General features: G+C 40.4%; 1 protein-coding gene across 7 annotated transcripts in view; it reads right to left on the bottom strand.

Annotated features, from left to right (window-relative positions):
- The window catches only part of pbx4 (pre-B-cell leukemia transcription factor 4), a 540,918-nt gene that overhangs the window by 96,521 nt on the left and 430,295 nt on the right, over positions 1-14,102 (bottom strand). For all 7 annotated transcript variants that reach the window (XR_011354326.1, XM_069927581.1, XM_069927582.1 and 4 more), the window contains 2 exons: positions 6,997-7,241; positions 4,244-4,434 (listed from right to left, as the gene is read on the bottom strand). Coding sequence is in view for 6 of the 7 variants with exons in the window: in XM_069927581.1 (XP_069783682.1) it covers positions 4,244-4,434; positions 6,997-7,241 (436 nt within the window). In the remaining variant the exon portion in view is untranslated. The remainder of the gene's footprint in view (positions 1-4,243; positions 4,435-6,996; positions 7,242-14,102) is intronic.

The following is a 14,102-nucleotide window of genomic DNA, read 5'->3' as shown; positions in this document are numbered from 1 at the left end:
AGTAAGATTGGACTGTGAATCAAAGAACTTTCCTAAACCTACACATTACACATAAGTGTGCTTAGAATTAGAAGATGGTTAAATTAGGTTAAATTAAATTAATAGTAGTAAGTTAAAGTTGATCCTATTTTTATGTTTAAAGAAAATTAAAAGCAAGTTTTGTTTAAGTAACCATTGTCTTGGTGAATTTCTATTGCAGGTTTTGGGGTTATCTGGATCCATAACAAAGCAATCTCCTAATCTGCATCCAGTTTCTCCAATATAGAGACCACAACGGGAGCACCAGATATAGTAGATGACCCCTGCAGATTCACAGGAGAAGTGTTGCTTCACTTGGAAGGAAAGTTTGGGGCCCCAAATGGTGGTGAGGGAAGAGGTATGGCTGCAAATGGAGCACCTCCTGCAATTAAGGGGGTTGCTGCCAAGGGGGCAGTTGGTGGGGATGGAGGAGTGGATCAGAGAGTCACAGAGGGGGGTGGGTAGCAATAATGTCGCCATCAAGATCTGCGTGGATGAGTGTGTGCTCATGTGCAAATACAAGTAAAAGCCCTGGATGAGTCAGAGAATTTGCAAATTGCTGAGGGCGAGATCAATGTGTTTAAGGTCAGGAATCTTTACAAGAAGTCCGGGTGCGACCTGAGGAAGGCCATCTCTGAAGTAGTGGCAATTCTAGAGGAAGATAGAGACAGAGACAGATACACCCCAGCTCTGGCAGGGAGTACAGGCCATTACAGCCTACAAAGCGAGGGCAAACACTATAGATGGCTGTGATTCTTCACTACCCGATGCAATGTTCACAACACTACTACTCAGCACCTTCTATGCTCGCTTTGAGAAGAAGACCTAAATCTCTGAAAAGGCTGAGGACCCTGTGATACCTGTCTTTGAGAATGACATCAGAACATCATTCATGAGGGTGAACTATTGCAAGGCATCAGGCCCTAATGACGTACCTGGCAGGAGACTGAAAGCCTGGGCCATCCAACTAGCCATAGTGTTCACGGGCATTTTCAACCTCTCATTTCTGCAGTCAGAGGTTCCCACCTGCTTCAGTAGGGCATCAATCATCCCAGTGCCCAAGAAGAGTAGTGTGAGCTGCCTCAATGACTACTGCCCAGTAGCACTAACTTCTACTGTGATGAAATGCTTTGAGAAGCTGGTTATGGCCAGAATTAACATGTACCTAAGCAAAGATCTGGACCCACTGCAATTCACCTATCGTCCCAATCGCTCCACAGCAAATGCAATATCGCTGGCTCTCCACTCAGCTCTGGCTCCCCTCGAAAACAGCAAGTCATACCTATGGCTGCTCTTCATTGACTACAGCTCAGTTTTCAATACTATTATTCCCTCAGTGCTGGTCAGGAAGTTACAAACTCTAGAACTCTGTACTCCCCTCTGCAACTGGATCCTTGACTTTCTCATTAGAACACCACAGTCAGTATGAATTGGAAACAACGTCTCCTCCTCACTGATTATCAACACAAGTACACCCTAAAGATTCGTGCTTATCCCATTGCTCTACTTGTTATATACCTTTGACTATGTGGCCAGGCACAATTCCAATACCATCTACAAGTTTGCTGATGGCACCACAGTTGTCAACAGAATCACAAACAGCAATGAGGAGGAAGGCAGGAGGGAGATAGAGCAGTTCATTGAATGGTGTAAAGACAATAACTTTGTGCTCAATGTCAGCAAAGCCAGGGAGATGATAGTAGACTTCAGGAGGAAGTCACAGGAACATGACTTCCCCATCCACTGAGGTCCCTATCCTGCCTTGCATCGAGGACTCAGTAGTGGAGAGGGTCAACAACTTCAAATTCCTGGGTGTCAAGATCTCTGAGAAACTGTCCTGGAGCCTCCACATTGATGCAATCACAAATAAGGCTCGCCAGTGGCTATGTTTTGTGAGGTTCCTGAGGTGATTCACCAAAGATTATCATAAACCTCTACAGATGTACCGTGGAGAGCATTCTGGCTGGTTGCATCACTGCCTGGTATGGAGGCACCAACTCTCAGGACAAGAATAAACACCAGAGGTTTCACTCCATCAAGTACATGAGGCAGTCTTAAAAAAGCAGCCTCTATCCTCAAAGACCCCTACCAACCAGGCCATACCCTCTTCACTCTGCTACCATCGGAAAAAAGCCTAAAGACGAATACTCAACAGTACTGCCATCAGATTCCTGAATGATCAATGAACCAAAGACACTGCCTTACTTTTCATGCACTATTATTTTTATTTTTTTAATTGTAATGTTGTAAGATGGTTCTAATATGAATGTCTACACTATGAGGTTGCTGCAAAACACCAAATTTCATGACTTGTTCATGACCATAAATCCTGATTCTGATTCTGGATGTGTTGGCCAAAGGCTCATTTCTATACTATACAACTCCATGATCTTGCTACAGACAGATGACCATAAAGTTTGGAAATTATGACGCATTCTTAGTTTGAGTGAGCAGGAAAGTTGGAAATAGGTCAATTTTGAACTAAAAGTGGGACTTTAGGAAAGAACAATGGTGCTGTTGCTTTAAAATTTTAAAGACAGAACTTGAAGGAGGGAATAATTTTCATTCCAATAAAACATGGATTAGAAAAAGAGATTGAATAGATGGGAAGTCAAATAATCAGAAAGTATATTTGAAACTTAAGTTTTTTTGGAAAGTTAAGTTGAAAATGAACAAAAAACTTTATAGCTAATTTGGATTAAATTTAAATTTACACATAAAGCATAGTAAACAGGATCTTCTGGCCCACGAGCCCATGCCGCCCAATTAACCTACAACCCCATACATTTTGAACAGTGGGATGAAACCAAAGCACCTGGAGTGACCCACGCAGACATGGGGAAAATGTACAAACTCCTTATAGACAATGGCGAATTCAAACCAGGGTCACTGACACTTTAACAGCATTGTGCCTTCCTTGAAACACAATTTTTATCATGAAATTGAAAATAAATGAACAAGAATTCTCAATTGTTTTTTTGATTGATTGAATGTAATGAAAAAGTAAATTGTCCAAGGGAAAATGACTTTTACTGTTATTGCCCATGGTTTGGCTAAAACTAAAAAAAAATAAATTATCAGTTAAAAATTAACGTCAACTTCTGACATTCACATATGAAATTAAATTATGCAAACAATATCAGATGAAGCAACCAATGGTGATTGAAGAATTCAGTCTATTCCAAAAGGAGGGAGGGTGAAAGTTAATGTCGTTAATTTCAGGTTCTTGCAACTAGAAGAAAGTAGATAAAGCATTTGTTTAATCAGAGGCTAGAAAATTGCTGAAAGATCTCAGTGGTAGATTCATTCATGATCATACCTAGTTGCTGCAGAACAAATAATCAAAACCAAGAAAACAGCAAACATTGCTGCTGGCCAATTACTAGAAGTTTGAGATTAACAAAGAAATCCCAAGCTATACAGCATCTACGTGTACTGAAGAGCTTCCCCAAACATCACATCTGGATGTAACTTTCCAGATAATTGATCTCCTAGAATCACAGCATCACCTAGTCATGCTTCAAAGCACCAATTTGATTCAACCATTACTAATGCTCCATTTGATTTTCTTGTCTTTCTTCATCGAAGTTGATTAGAAAAACCCTCTATTTCTTGCTCCTTCATATGAAGACTATTACATATATCTGTACTACTACCTTCTTTCACTCTAATTCCACATTCATACTGCTTAAAAATGTATCCATTGATTACTTGGTGACCATATTACCTTAATGACCTCCAGGTTTTCCATTTCTCTTAACTTTTATCATTGTGAAGATTCCTGCTTGACCACCCATTAGCCTTTGCAAATTAAAGGAGTCCCTGTGTGTTTAATACTCACATTTTCAGTAACAGAGCTTCGCCTACAGCTCGACCACTTTTTTAAAGGATAGCACACTCTTTTCCTAACACTGAAAGCTTCACAGTTTGAAAGTAACTTCCAGAGATGATTAAAGGTTAAAGGTTCCATTATTGTCACATAATTCTACATTTTAGAATGTAACATATAGAAATTATTTAATTTTGTTGACTGTAAGGAAGACAGAGAGTCATCACTATGTCCAGCGCCTCTCACAGAAATAAGGCCCCAGTGAGGATGTGGAGAAATGAGGTATCTCTTACACCAGACCAAAATAAGAAAGTTCAGTAGAGGTTTACATTACTTTACTCATTGCACAACAGAAAGCATCAACAATTTAAATAGATGCCTGCATTTGACACCTACCTTGCATCAAGGAATCGAGATCGCAGGATCATCACTGCTTCACATGTACTCTGCTTTAATTGCATCTGAATGGAGCTGAACTTGCGATGGATAATAGAAACCATGCGTTCAATTTCCTTTGGTGAAATGGGTCTGGTCCGACTCTGTTCGCGAAGCAAGTTCATAACGTGTGTGGTGAATTCACTGCATGCCTATCAGCAAAACAAATCAAGATTAGGGCATTCATCAGATGGAATGTGTAGTGGATGTGAACAATAACATTTTTCATCCTTCCTTGTCTGTTAATTACTCAGCTTTCAGGTCTTATAGAGCTTATAATACAAAGTTGACATGAAGTGCAGAAAAAAATGTAGGATCATATAATGATATTCTCCAAATGGCATCAAGGCTGATGTGAAAAAAAGTGTTAGTACTGAAGTTCAGGTTAGGTACAAATTAGTTGCAGATGGAAGAGATTTTAATGACTATGAACTCAACCAGACCTCTTAAATGAGTTCATGTTGTTTTTTGAATGATTACAATTTAATTTGTAAAGTTGTGAACATTTAATATTTAAAAAGTTAATACAGTGAAACCTCGTTAGAACGCGATTCGTTAATCCACAGAATCGCTTATAGCGCAGGTGTCTGTGGACCCCAAACATTGATTTTAGGATGCCAAGGCTAACAGTGGCTAACAGCCACAAACTCAAAAATGGACTCTCATGACTAATTTACAAGGTGTTTATGTTAATATGTGGAGTTTAAAGGTCTTAAAGGTCTTATTATAGGGTTTGAGCCACAGTTTTCTGTTTTCCTGTTTCCTGAATCATGATCTGTATGCAACTGTTCCGCGACTCGGGTGTAACGCGGTATGAAATCTTGGACCCCAACAACCGCGTTTTAATGAGGTTTTACTGTATTATCTAATTGAAACTGTGGCATTGTCTCTTTAGAAATGTGACTAAATTTATCAGCATCTGGCTATTTATGATGAAAATAAAATGTTTCTTTTGATTGTCCTTCAGAAGTACTTTAGATTGTCAAGTTGTCAATCACCTGCCAAAAATGTCAGCCATCAATGAGGTACAGTATGAAGCAAAAGCAAAATTTCTCTCATCAGTAGTCACCTAGGCCAAGTTCATTTACCCTTTAGAGAATGTTTACGTGCTGCAAGCAAAATTCTATTGAGAAAACTCACTTTGATTCAGGTGCAACTACAAGAGAAATTGCTGGTGTAACTGCAGGAAAAAAACTATTTTATCGTTTCTCCATCGAGAAGGTGCTGGCCTACTGCATTCTGACGTGTTTTGCCAACTGCTGAGCAACAGACAAGAGGGGTCTTCAGAAGGTCTTCAGTAGGGTCCAGAAGATTATCAGCTGCACACTGCCTCTTTGGTGGATTTATAAAGATCTCGGTGCCTCAGTAGTGCAGCCAAAGTCCTGAAGGACTCTTACCATCCTCATCATCTGTCTGACCTGCTGCCCTCCAGTAGATGTTTTAGGTTAATTAAATCACAGACAAACAGACTTAAAAACAGTTTTTACCCCAGAACCATACGTGAGATGAATACCGCCAAACATTGAATATAGTATTGTTTTATAGTGTTGTTATTTTTATATTTTATTGTTTGATGTATGTGTGCACCATCAGGATGTGTGCTCAATTTCATTGTACTTGTGCAATGACAATAAAGGTTATGTGTCTATCTAAATGTGATGTTTGTGATGAATATGTCGTAGAGAGTATTTACAGATTGTGTGATAGCCAATGATCCCAATTGCTTCAATAGGCCCTTTCATGCCAGGCCTCCACCTGGAGGCTGGCTATAAGCACGGAGAGAAAACATAAACTTAACTTTCATGGAGCAGCCCTAAAAGGCTGCTCCTGCGTTGCATTCATGTTGAGCAGCGCCTTGTAGTGCCTTCTGAAGTCGATGGAGGCAGGGAAACTGGTGCCTTAGCACTAGTTTTCCAGAACAGTTCCAGCTGCATGGGGGATTATGGTTAGGGAAGACGGCCATTGTTCTGTCATGTTTTGAGCTGGTGATGAGTGGCCCCAAAGGCCAGAGCGGCCGGCAGGGCTGTCACAGCCCGCACTGGCCCCACCCTTCGGCTCCTGCGGGCAACCCCTGCCCTGACAGTTCCCTGCCAACAGCTCCCGCTGGCCTTGATGTACCCTCCTGCCCTGATGGCTCCTGCCCTGACAGCTCCTGCCACCATCCCTGCCCTGATGGCTCCCGCTGGCTATCCCTGCCCTGATGGCTCCCGCTGGCTATCCCTGCCCTGATGGCCCCTGCCCTAACGGCCCTGCCAACCGCCCCTGATGATGGCTCCTGCCAGTCATCCCTGTCCTGAGGAGGTCATGCAGGGAGAGGGGTGAGTGGGTGGGAGAGAGAGGGAAGATAGGTCTTTGGCTGACGGTGTCATCGTGACATCATCAGCCTGCCGCTAACCAGCCACTCGTAGCGACTGTACATTCACGTGATGTGGGGGAGAGCAGTGCTCCGCCGATTATCCTTCCCCGAGAGGAATTGCAGTCAGCGCCTTGAAGCTGGCCATGGCGCATTCATAGAGGTAAGTCTCCCAACGTAAGGGCAGAGAATCTCCACCTTTATAGTCGGGCTTTTTCACTGCATGAAATGGCCTAATATTGAAATTCATTTTACTGATATTGAAAACATTTATTTCTTGAAATTTCCAAAGGCATTAAACCAAATCACACAGGTATTAGGCTCTGAACTCTTTGGCAAGATTTGGTTATGTGGATCATACCTGCTCATACTTCTCTAGCTCCGAGTGGTATATCTGTCGTATTTGTGCAAGTTTGGCTCTGTAGTCGGAGTGCTCGATGGAATTGTCGTTTGGTGATCCGCCAGATGCTGCTGCTGCCGCTGCCGCTGCCGCTGACCCTCCACCCTTCTCAGGACCAGACACTCCTTCCGCCAACAACATGTTATCCAGTCTCATCAACTGTGGATCTGGAGGCTCCTCTTCTTGAACACCTCGAATGCTCAGCACTGTGTAGAATAAAAGAGATTGTTACAGGCTTTGCAAAGAAAATAAATGTCAATGAAAAAGTGTGCTAAGCAAAAAAAAACATTTGCCATAATCAACAGATGCTCAAGTGATAAAGGCACATTGCTTTTTACATAAAACATTTTAAATTGTTGAACGATAGATTTAACTAATGTAACTCACAGAAATACACATGAAGAAATGTTTAGATGGGAGAATATAATTTAAAAATGGGTGACTCCTTTTAAATGGCCTTCTCAGACATGCATGGTCCAAAGTTCAGCCTACTGTAATGGGGAAGAGATTTAAAGCTTTCAGAGATTGGGATTTAACAACAGAACTACAGATCCATCATTTAAGGTTAAGAAATGACTTCACAATCAATTCTTAGTACGATATTGACATTTCCCATTTCACTTCATTAAAATTTTATTTTTATTTAAGATCTATGGTTAAAATTAAACTACAATATTGAATTTTGACAAAACATAAAATAATGAAGACTAATTGTAACACCTTCAGTAATCAGTTAAAAGATCCTCAGGATTGATTCCTGTTGATTGAGCATTGAAAGTCTTCCATTGAAATAAAGCAGCATTTTTCTCAAGTTGGTCTTCAAGTGATATCAATCAACGAAGTTCAGAAAAATTAAAGAATGTACTAATGCATAATCTAAAACATACTTGTGTGCAATACTATTAGTTTCCATACTGATATCTAAGGATATGAAGCTAATGTTCCCACACATGGCCTCTCCCACCAACAAGGACAAAAGCAGCTGATATATTCGAATACTACCACCTTGAAGGCATCTTGCCTTCTTAGTCACACACCATCCTGTCTTGGAAATAAACTTTTTCTTCATTACTGGTGGGTAGAGATCCAGAAATGTCCTAACCAACAGCATTATGGGATTACCTTTTGCAGGAAGACTGCAGAGGTTCAAGAAGAAACTTTATCATCAAATGGTCAAGGGAAATTAGGAAAAATAATAAATCCAGGCCTAACTGTGGCACCTCAAACCCAAAAACCTAAAATCTTAAATAAAACAAAGGAAACTTTGAACATATGATGAGAGTTAATTAATTAGAAGATGCTGAAAGATATGGCAGTTGACAGGCCATGGTGGACATTTAAAGAAATAATGCATAAAATGCAAAAGAAATAAATTACCATAAGGTAAAACCCGACAAAGAAAACTGTATCATCTCGAGTTGACATGAAAAATTAAAGAGAATTAAAAAGGAAGAGATTTTAAAAGTTGTCAGAATAGCTGTGGACTCAAGGATTAAGAGCATTTTAGAACGTGGTAAACTAGGACCAAGAAATTGATTGGGAAAGGAGAGATAGAATATATGTTGACTGGTGAGAAACACAAAAATGGACTGGAAGAAATGTAATAAATGTAAAAAATTCAAAAAGGAAGTAATTAATGAGAGCAAATATGGGTTCCTTACAGACTGAGTCTGGAGAATTTATAATTGGACATAAGGAAATGGGAGAATAATTGAACAATTAATTGCATCTGTCTTCATGGATAAAACTTGCCTGATATATTAGTGAATCAAAGGTTAAGTGACAATGATGAACTGCAGGAACTAAATATTAGTCAAAAAAAATTAGTTAGCAAGTTGGTGAGCTTGAAAGCTGATAAATCCCTAGGATCCAATGATCCACAACCTAAATTTTACCAAAGATGGTTTTTAGAGATACTGGACACTTTGCTCATCATCAACCAGGATTGTAAAAATTCTGGAATAGTTTCTGTGGATTAACAAATGTTACATGATGACTTAAAGAAAAAAGGGAGAGGAAAACAAGGAAGTACAGTAAAACCCATTATCCTAAATTCAAGCAATTGGCAAAACAAAACTGCGGAAAATAAATAGGTTAAAAATATGGAAATTTAAAATTGGCATGCCTCACCGTTAGTTTTCCAATCATGCAACATGCAATCTCAAGCAATGGGAAAATTCATTTATCTGGCATCTACCAATCCCCATAGGTGACAGATACCAAGAGTTCTACTATACCAGCCTATGGACCTAACATCAGTGGCAGGGAAAATTATAGCATCTATTCTGAAAGATGTAAGAGTACATCCTGTAAATAATTATAGGATTGGGCAGAATCAATATGGATTTATGAAAGGTAAGTTGTGGTTGATTAATCTATCAGAGCTCTTTGAGGATGTGACCAATAAGATAGCTAGTGGGGAACATAAGAGATTGGTTGATGAGATCATGGAATTGGTTGTAATGTATCTACATGGATTGAGAATTAGTTATCAGACAGAGAGCAATAAATGGGATCCTGCTCTGGTTTGTAGCACATGGCAAGGATCATTATTGGGACCCCAGCTATTCACAATTTATCTCAATGTTTCAGCAAAAAGGACCAAATATCATAAATTCATATTGGCTGATGAAACTACACCTTGGTGGGATAGTGAATGCAGAAAAGGGTGTAAAACAGCTTTAGAGAGGGGGGAGGGTGCATATGGATAAGCTGAGCAAGTGAGCAAGAACATTATTTTAAAACTGTGAGGTCATCCACTTTGGTGTACATAATAGAAAAATAGAGTATTTGTTATGTGAGGTTGAGAAGCGATGATGTTCAAAGATTCCTGCTTACACATAACTAACAGAAAATTACAGGGAATAAACAAGCTATGCGATTTGTTGGCTTTGCAAAAGAGTTTGAGATTGGAATAAAGACAATTTATTGCCATTGTATTATTGAGCCTTGGTGAAACAACACATGGAGTGTTGGAAACAATTTTGGTCTCCTTACATAAGGAAGGATGTATTTGCCTAAGTTTCACCAGACAAGGAAAGTGAGTAGAATGGGTTGTATTCCCTTGTATTTATCAGAATGAGAGGAGATCTTATTAAAATTTATACATTCCTATTACAAAGGAGTCCAGGACAAGGGAATACAGTTTGTCAGTAAAAGTCAAGTCACGTTTATTTGTCATTCACACCATAACCATTGCAGTGTACAGTGAAAACGAGATAGTGTTTCTCCGGACCGTGGAGCTGGTTATTTAAATGGCTAAATTACGTCAGAAACTTTTTTATAAATAACATATCACATAAATATCATGTTACATATGCTAGCCCTGTTTTCCCGGAGTTCAGAAGTCTCACGGCTTGGGGGAAAAAAAAGCTGTCTTGCAATCTGGTCATGAGGCCCCGAATGCTTCGGTACCTCTTCCCAGAAGGCAGAAGGGAGAATAGATTGCGGGAGGGGTATGTGGAGTCCTTCACAATGTTTATGGCTTTCTGCAAACAACAGCCATTATAAATGTCTATCATGGCAGAGAGAGACCCCAATAATTCCCTCAGCAGTCTTTACTATCCGCTGCAAGGACTTGCGTTCTGGGATGGTGCAGTTACCGAATTAGGCGGTGATGCATCCCCTGTAGAATATAGTGAGAGTAGAAGGTGGAAGCTGGACTTTCCTCAACCTCCACAGGAAGTAAAGGCATTGTGGGGCCTTTTTGGCAATTGATCTGGTGTTGGGGGACCAGGAGAGATTCTCTGCCAGGAATGTGCCAAGGAATTTGATTCTCTTAACTACCTCGACGGTGGGCCGTCGATGGTCAGCAGAGAGTGATCTCCCCGGGCTCTCCTGAAGTCAATCACCATCTCCTTTGTTTTGCTGACGTTCAGGTATAGGCTGTACCAGTCCATTAGTGTTTGCACCTCCTCTTTGTGAGCTGACTCATCGTTCTTGCTTATGAGCCCCACCACGATCGTGTCATCAGCGAACTTGATGATGTGATTAGAACTGTATCTCGCTGCACAGTCATGGGTCAGCAAGGTAAAGAGGAGTGGGCTGAGGATGCTGTTTCTGATCCAGACTGAATGAAGTCTTCCAGTCAGGAAGTCGAGGATCCAGTTAAAGAGGAAGGTGTTTAAGCCAAGCAGGTTCAGCTTCGTAATCAGGTGCTGCAGTATGATGGTGTTGAATGCTGAGCTGAAGTCTACGAACAGCATTCGAACATACGAGTCTTTATTTTCCAGGTAGGTGAGGGCTAGGTGGAGCCTCGTGGCAATACCGTGATCTGTAGATCAGTTGGGACAGTACACAAACTGCAGGGGATCCAATGAGGGGGGACAACTGAGTCTTGATGTGCTCCATGGCTAGTCTCTCGAAGCTCTCCATGATGCTGGACATGAGTGTGACAGGATGGTAGTCGTTGAGACAGGACACTGAGGACTTCTTCTGCACAGGGATGATAGTGGTCACCTTGAAGCATGTTGGTATGGCGGCGCTGCTCAGGGACATATTGAAGATGTTTGTGAGGACATAACTAGTTGGTCCACATATCTTCTGAGCACCCTACAGGTGATGATACCTAGTCTCGCAGCCTTACGAGGGTTGACCTTGAGTGTGAGACAAAGAGCCTGATTGTATGTGGTGGTGCGGACTACCTTGCTACCACATCATTTTTGCCTTGAAGTGCACGTAGAAGTCAGTGTCCAGGAGGGTGGCATCCCCTGCACAGGCAGCTGGTGGGGCTTTGTGGTTGGTGATGGCACAATGCCCCTTCACATGCGCTGTGTGTCACCGCTGTTCCGGAAGTGACCGAATCCTCCAAGCATGAGCCCTCTTTGCCTCCCTGATGGCCTTGGACAGCTTGGCTCTTGTGTTGGCACCCACTCTGAAGGCAGAGTCGTGGTTCTTCAATAGCACATGTACATGCAGTCATCCATGGTTGGGGCAAGTAGTGATGGTCTTGGGCACGTGACACCATCGGTGCACTTGCTAACATAGCTGATCATTGACTGAAATGAGGAAAAAGTTCACTTAGAACCATAAATTAGAATTCTCTACCCTGAAGTGCCATGGAAGATCTCTCATTAAGTTTATTCAAGTCAGAGGTCAGTAGATTTATGGATATAGGAGAATTATGGAAAACAGTGATAGTAGTGAGAATATTTAGATTGAAGATCATCCAGGTCCAGGATCAAGACAAATGGACCACCAAGCTCCAAGTGCCATGCGGCCTACACATGCTCCTTTTCTAAAGTTCTAAAATGTACATAATATTTGGGATCAAGAAAAGTTTAGTAAATGCAGAAGAAGGCAAGAGATTTTCTAAATTCTTCCCATAGAGGGAGTATATATTGGACAAATCAAATTTACTGCAATAAGGGGAAAATGAATTCACGAAATGTATCCAAGCTGCTGTCTTTATGTTGTAAAAGCAACTTGGAAAAATACTACCTTGGATTTTGAGAAAGATTAATTGATTGTCATTGGGGAAGGGTAACCTTAATATGGTAGAATTTTATATTGAGGTTCAATTTGAAACTAGAGTCTTAAATCAAAACAAAAGGAAATTATGAAAGTATGAGAAGGGTGGCTATGAGTGATTGAGGAAATACAATGATGATGCTGGACAGGTGACGCTCAGCACTTAAAGAAAGAATGGGTAAGTCGCGAGACATTTTGTTTTGTACAAAAACCCCAAAAGGAAAATTACTCTTCCATGGGTGACAGGAGAAATTAAAGATAGTATTAAGTCAAAGGGAGAGACATATAAAGCCAGAAATAGCTGTAGAATTTTGGACAGAGACCATTTTGGAACTCAACAAAGAACAACAAAATTGACAATGAAGAGAATAATGAAAGGTAAAAAAAAAAGAATAAGAGAGAAGACTGGCATAAGACATCAAAAAAGACCAAGATAAACAAAAATAAGACGACAATATTGGAAGCAAATGTGCTCCCCTAATACACTGGGACAGAAAAATATACAAGAAATGGCTGAGGAATTGAACAATTATGCCTGTCTTTATGGAAGAAGATATACAAAACCTGCCAGATATATTAAATAAAAGGTCAAATAAGAATGAAGAACTGAAGGAATCAAGTATTACTCAAAAAATTGCACTAAATAAATAGGTAAGCTCAAAAATTGATAAAGCCCAATGATCCAATAAACTTCATTCCAAAGTTATGAATAAGATACATTTGGAGAAAATAGATTCTGGGTTTATAGATTTTCCAGCATTTTTTAGATTCTGAAATTCTTGTGGATTGGAGGACAACAAATGTGACCCACCTATTTAATGAGGAAGAAGGGCGGCATGGTTGACATAGTGGTCATCTCAACACTTTTACAGCCCCAGAAATCGGGAACGGAGTTCGAATCTCATGCTATCGGTAGGAGTTTGAACATTCTTCCCATGTCTACGTGCGTTTTCCTCGGGGGCTCCAGTTTCCTACCCTGTTCAAAATGCATCGGGGGTGTAGGTTAATTGGGTATAAATTGGGCGGCACAGTCTTGTGGACCAAAATTATCTCTTACCATGCTGTATGTATAAATGGTAAAAAAAAATTAAGAAAGAAGGAGGAACTGTTTTTGTCCTCATATTAGTGATAGGGAAAATACTGGTATACATAAAGGACACTCTCGAAAAGAGTAATAGTAATGAGCAGAGTCTATCTGGATTCATTTAAAAGAAAATCACACAGAGAGTTTATTGTAATATACATGAGTACAATGTTCAGATCCATCAAAATTTTTATCTGCTACAATCACACAGGTACAAAAGGCACACAAACTACTATAGTATAAATTAAAATACCACAATATGCCAGGAAAAAAAAGATAATATAAAAGGATAGATAAATAAATATTTAGAGTGGATAAGGGGAAACCAGTGAATGTAGTGTACAGGCAGTCCCTGGGTCCGACTACGTGCAGCTTCAGCAGTTCATCGGCTCGAGGAAGAAGAACACCATCAGCCATTTGGAATCGGATTGCGTTGCCATTAACGTTGTCGTTGATGATTAAGATCAGCGTAATCTGCCTGTTAGCCTATACTTTAGGGCAAGAAAAGACTCAA

Source organism: Narcine bancroftii, chromosome 3 (genome assembly GCF_036971445.1).
Source record: "Narcine bancroftii isolate sNarBan1 chromosome 3, sNarBan1.hap1, whole genome shotgun sequence".
Taxonomy (NCBI): domain Eukaryota; kingdom Metazoa; phylum Chordata; class Chondrichthyes; order Torpediniformes; family Narcinidae; genus Narcine; species Narcine bancroftii.
Note: the sequence above shows the minus strand (reverse complement) of the source record. Positions and strands in the feature narration are given on the sequence as shown.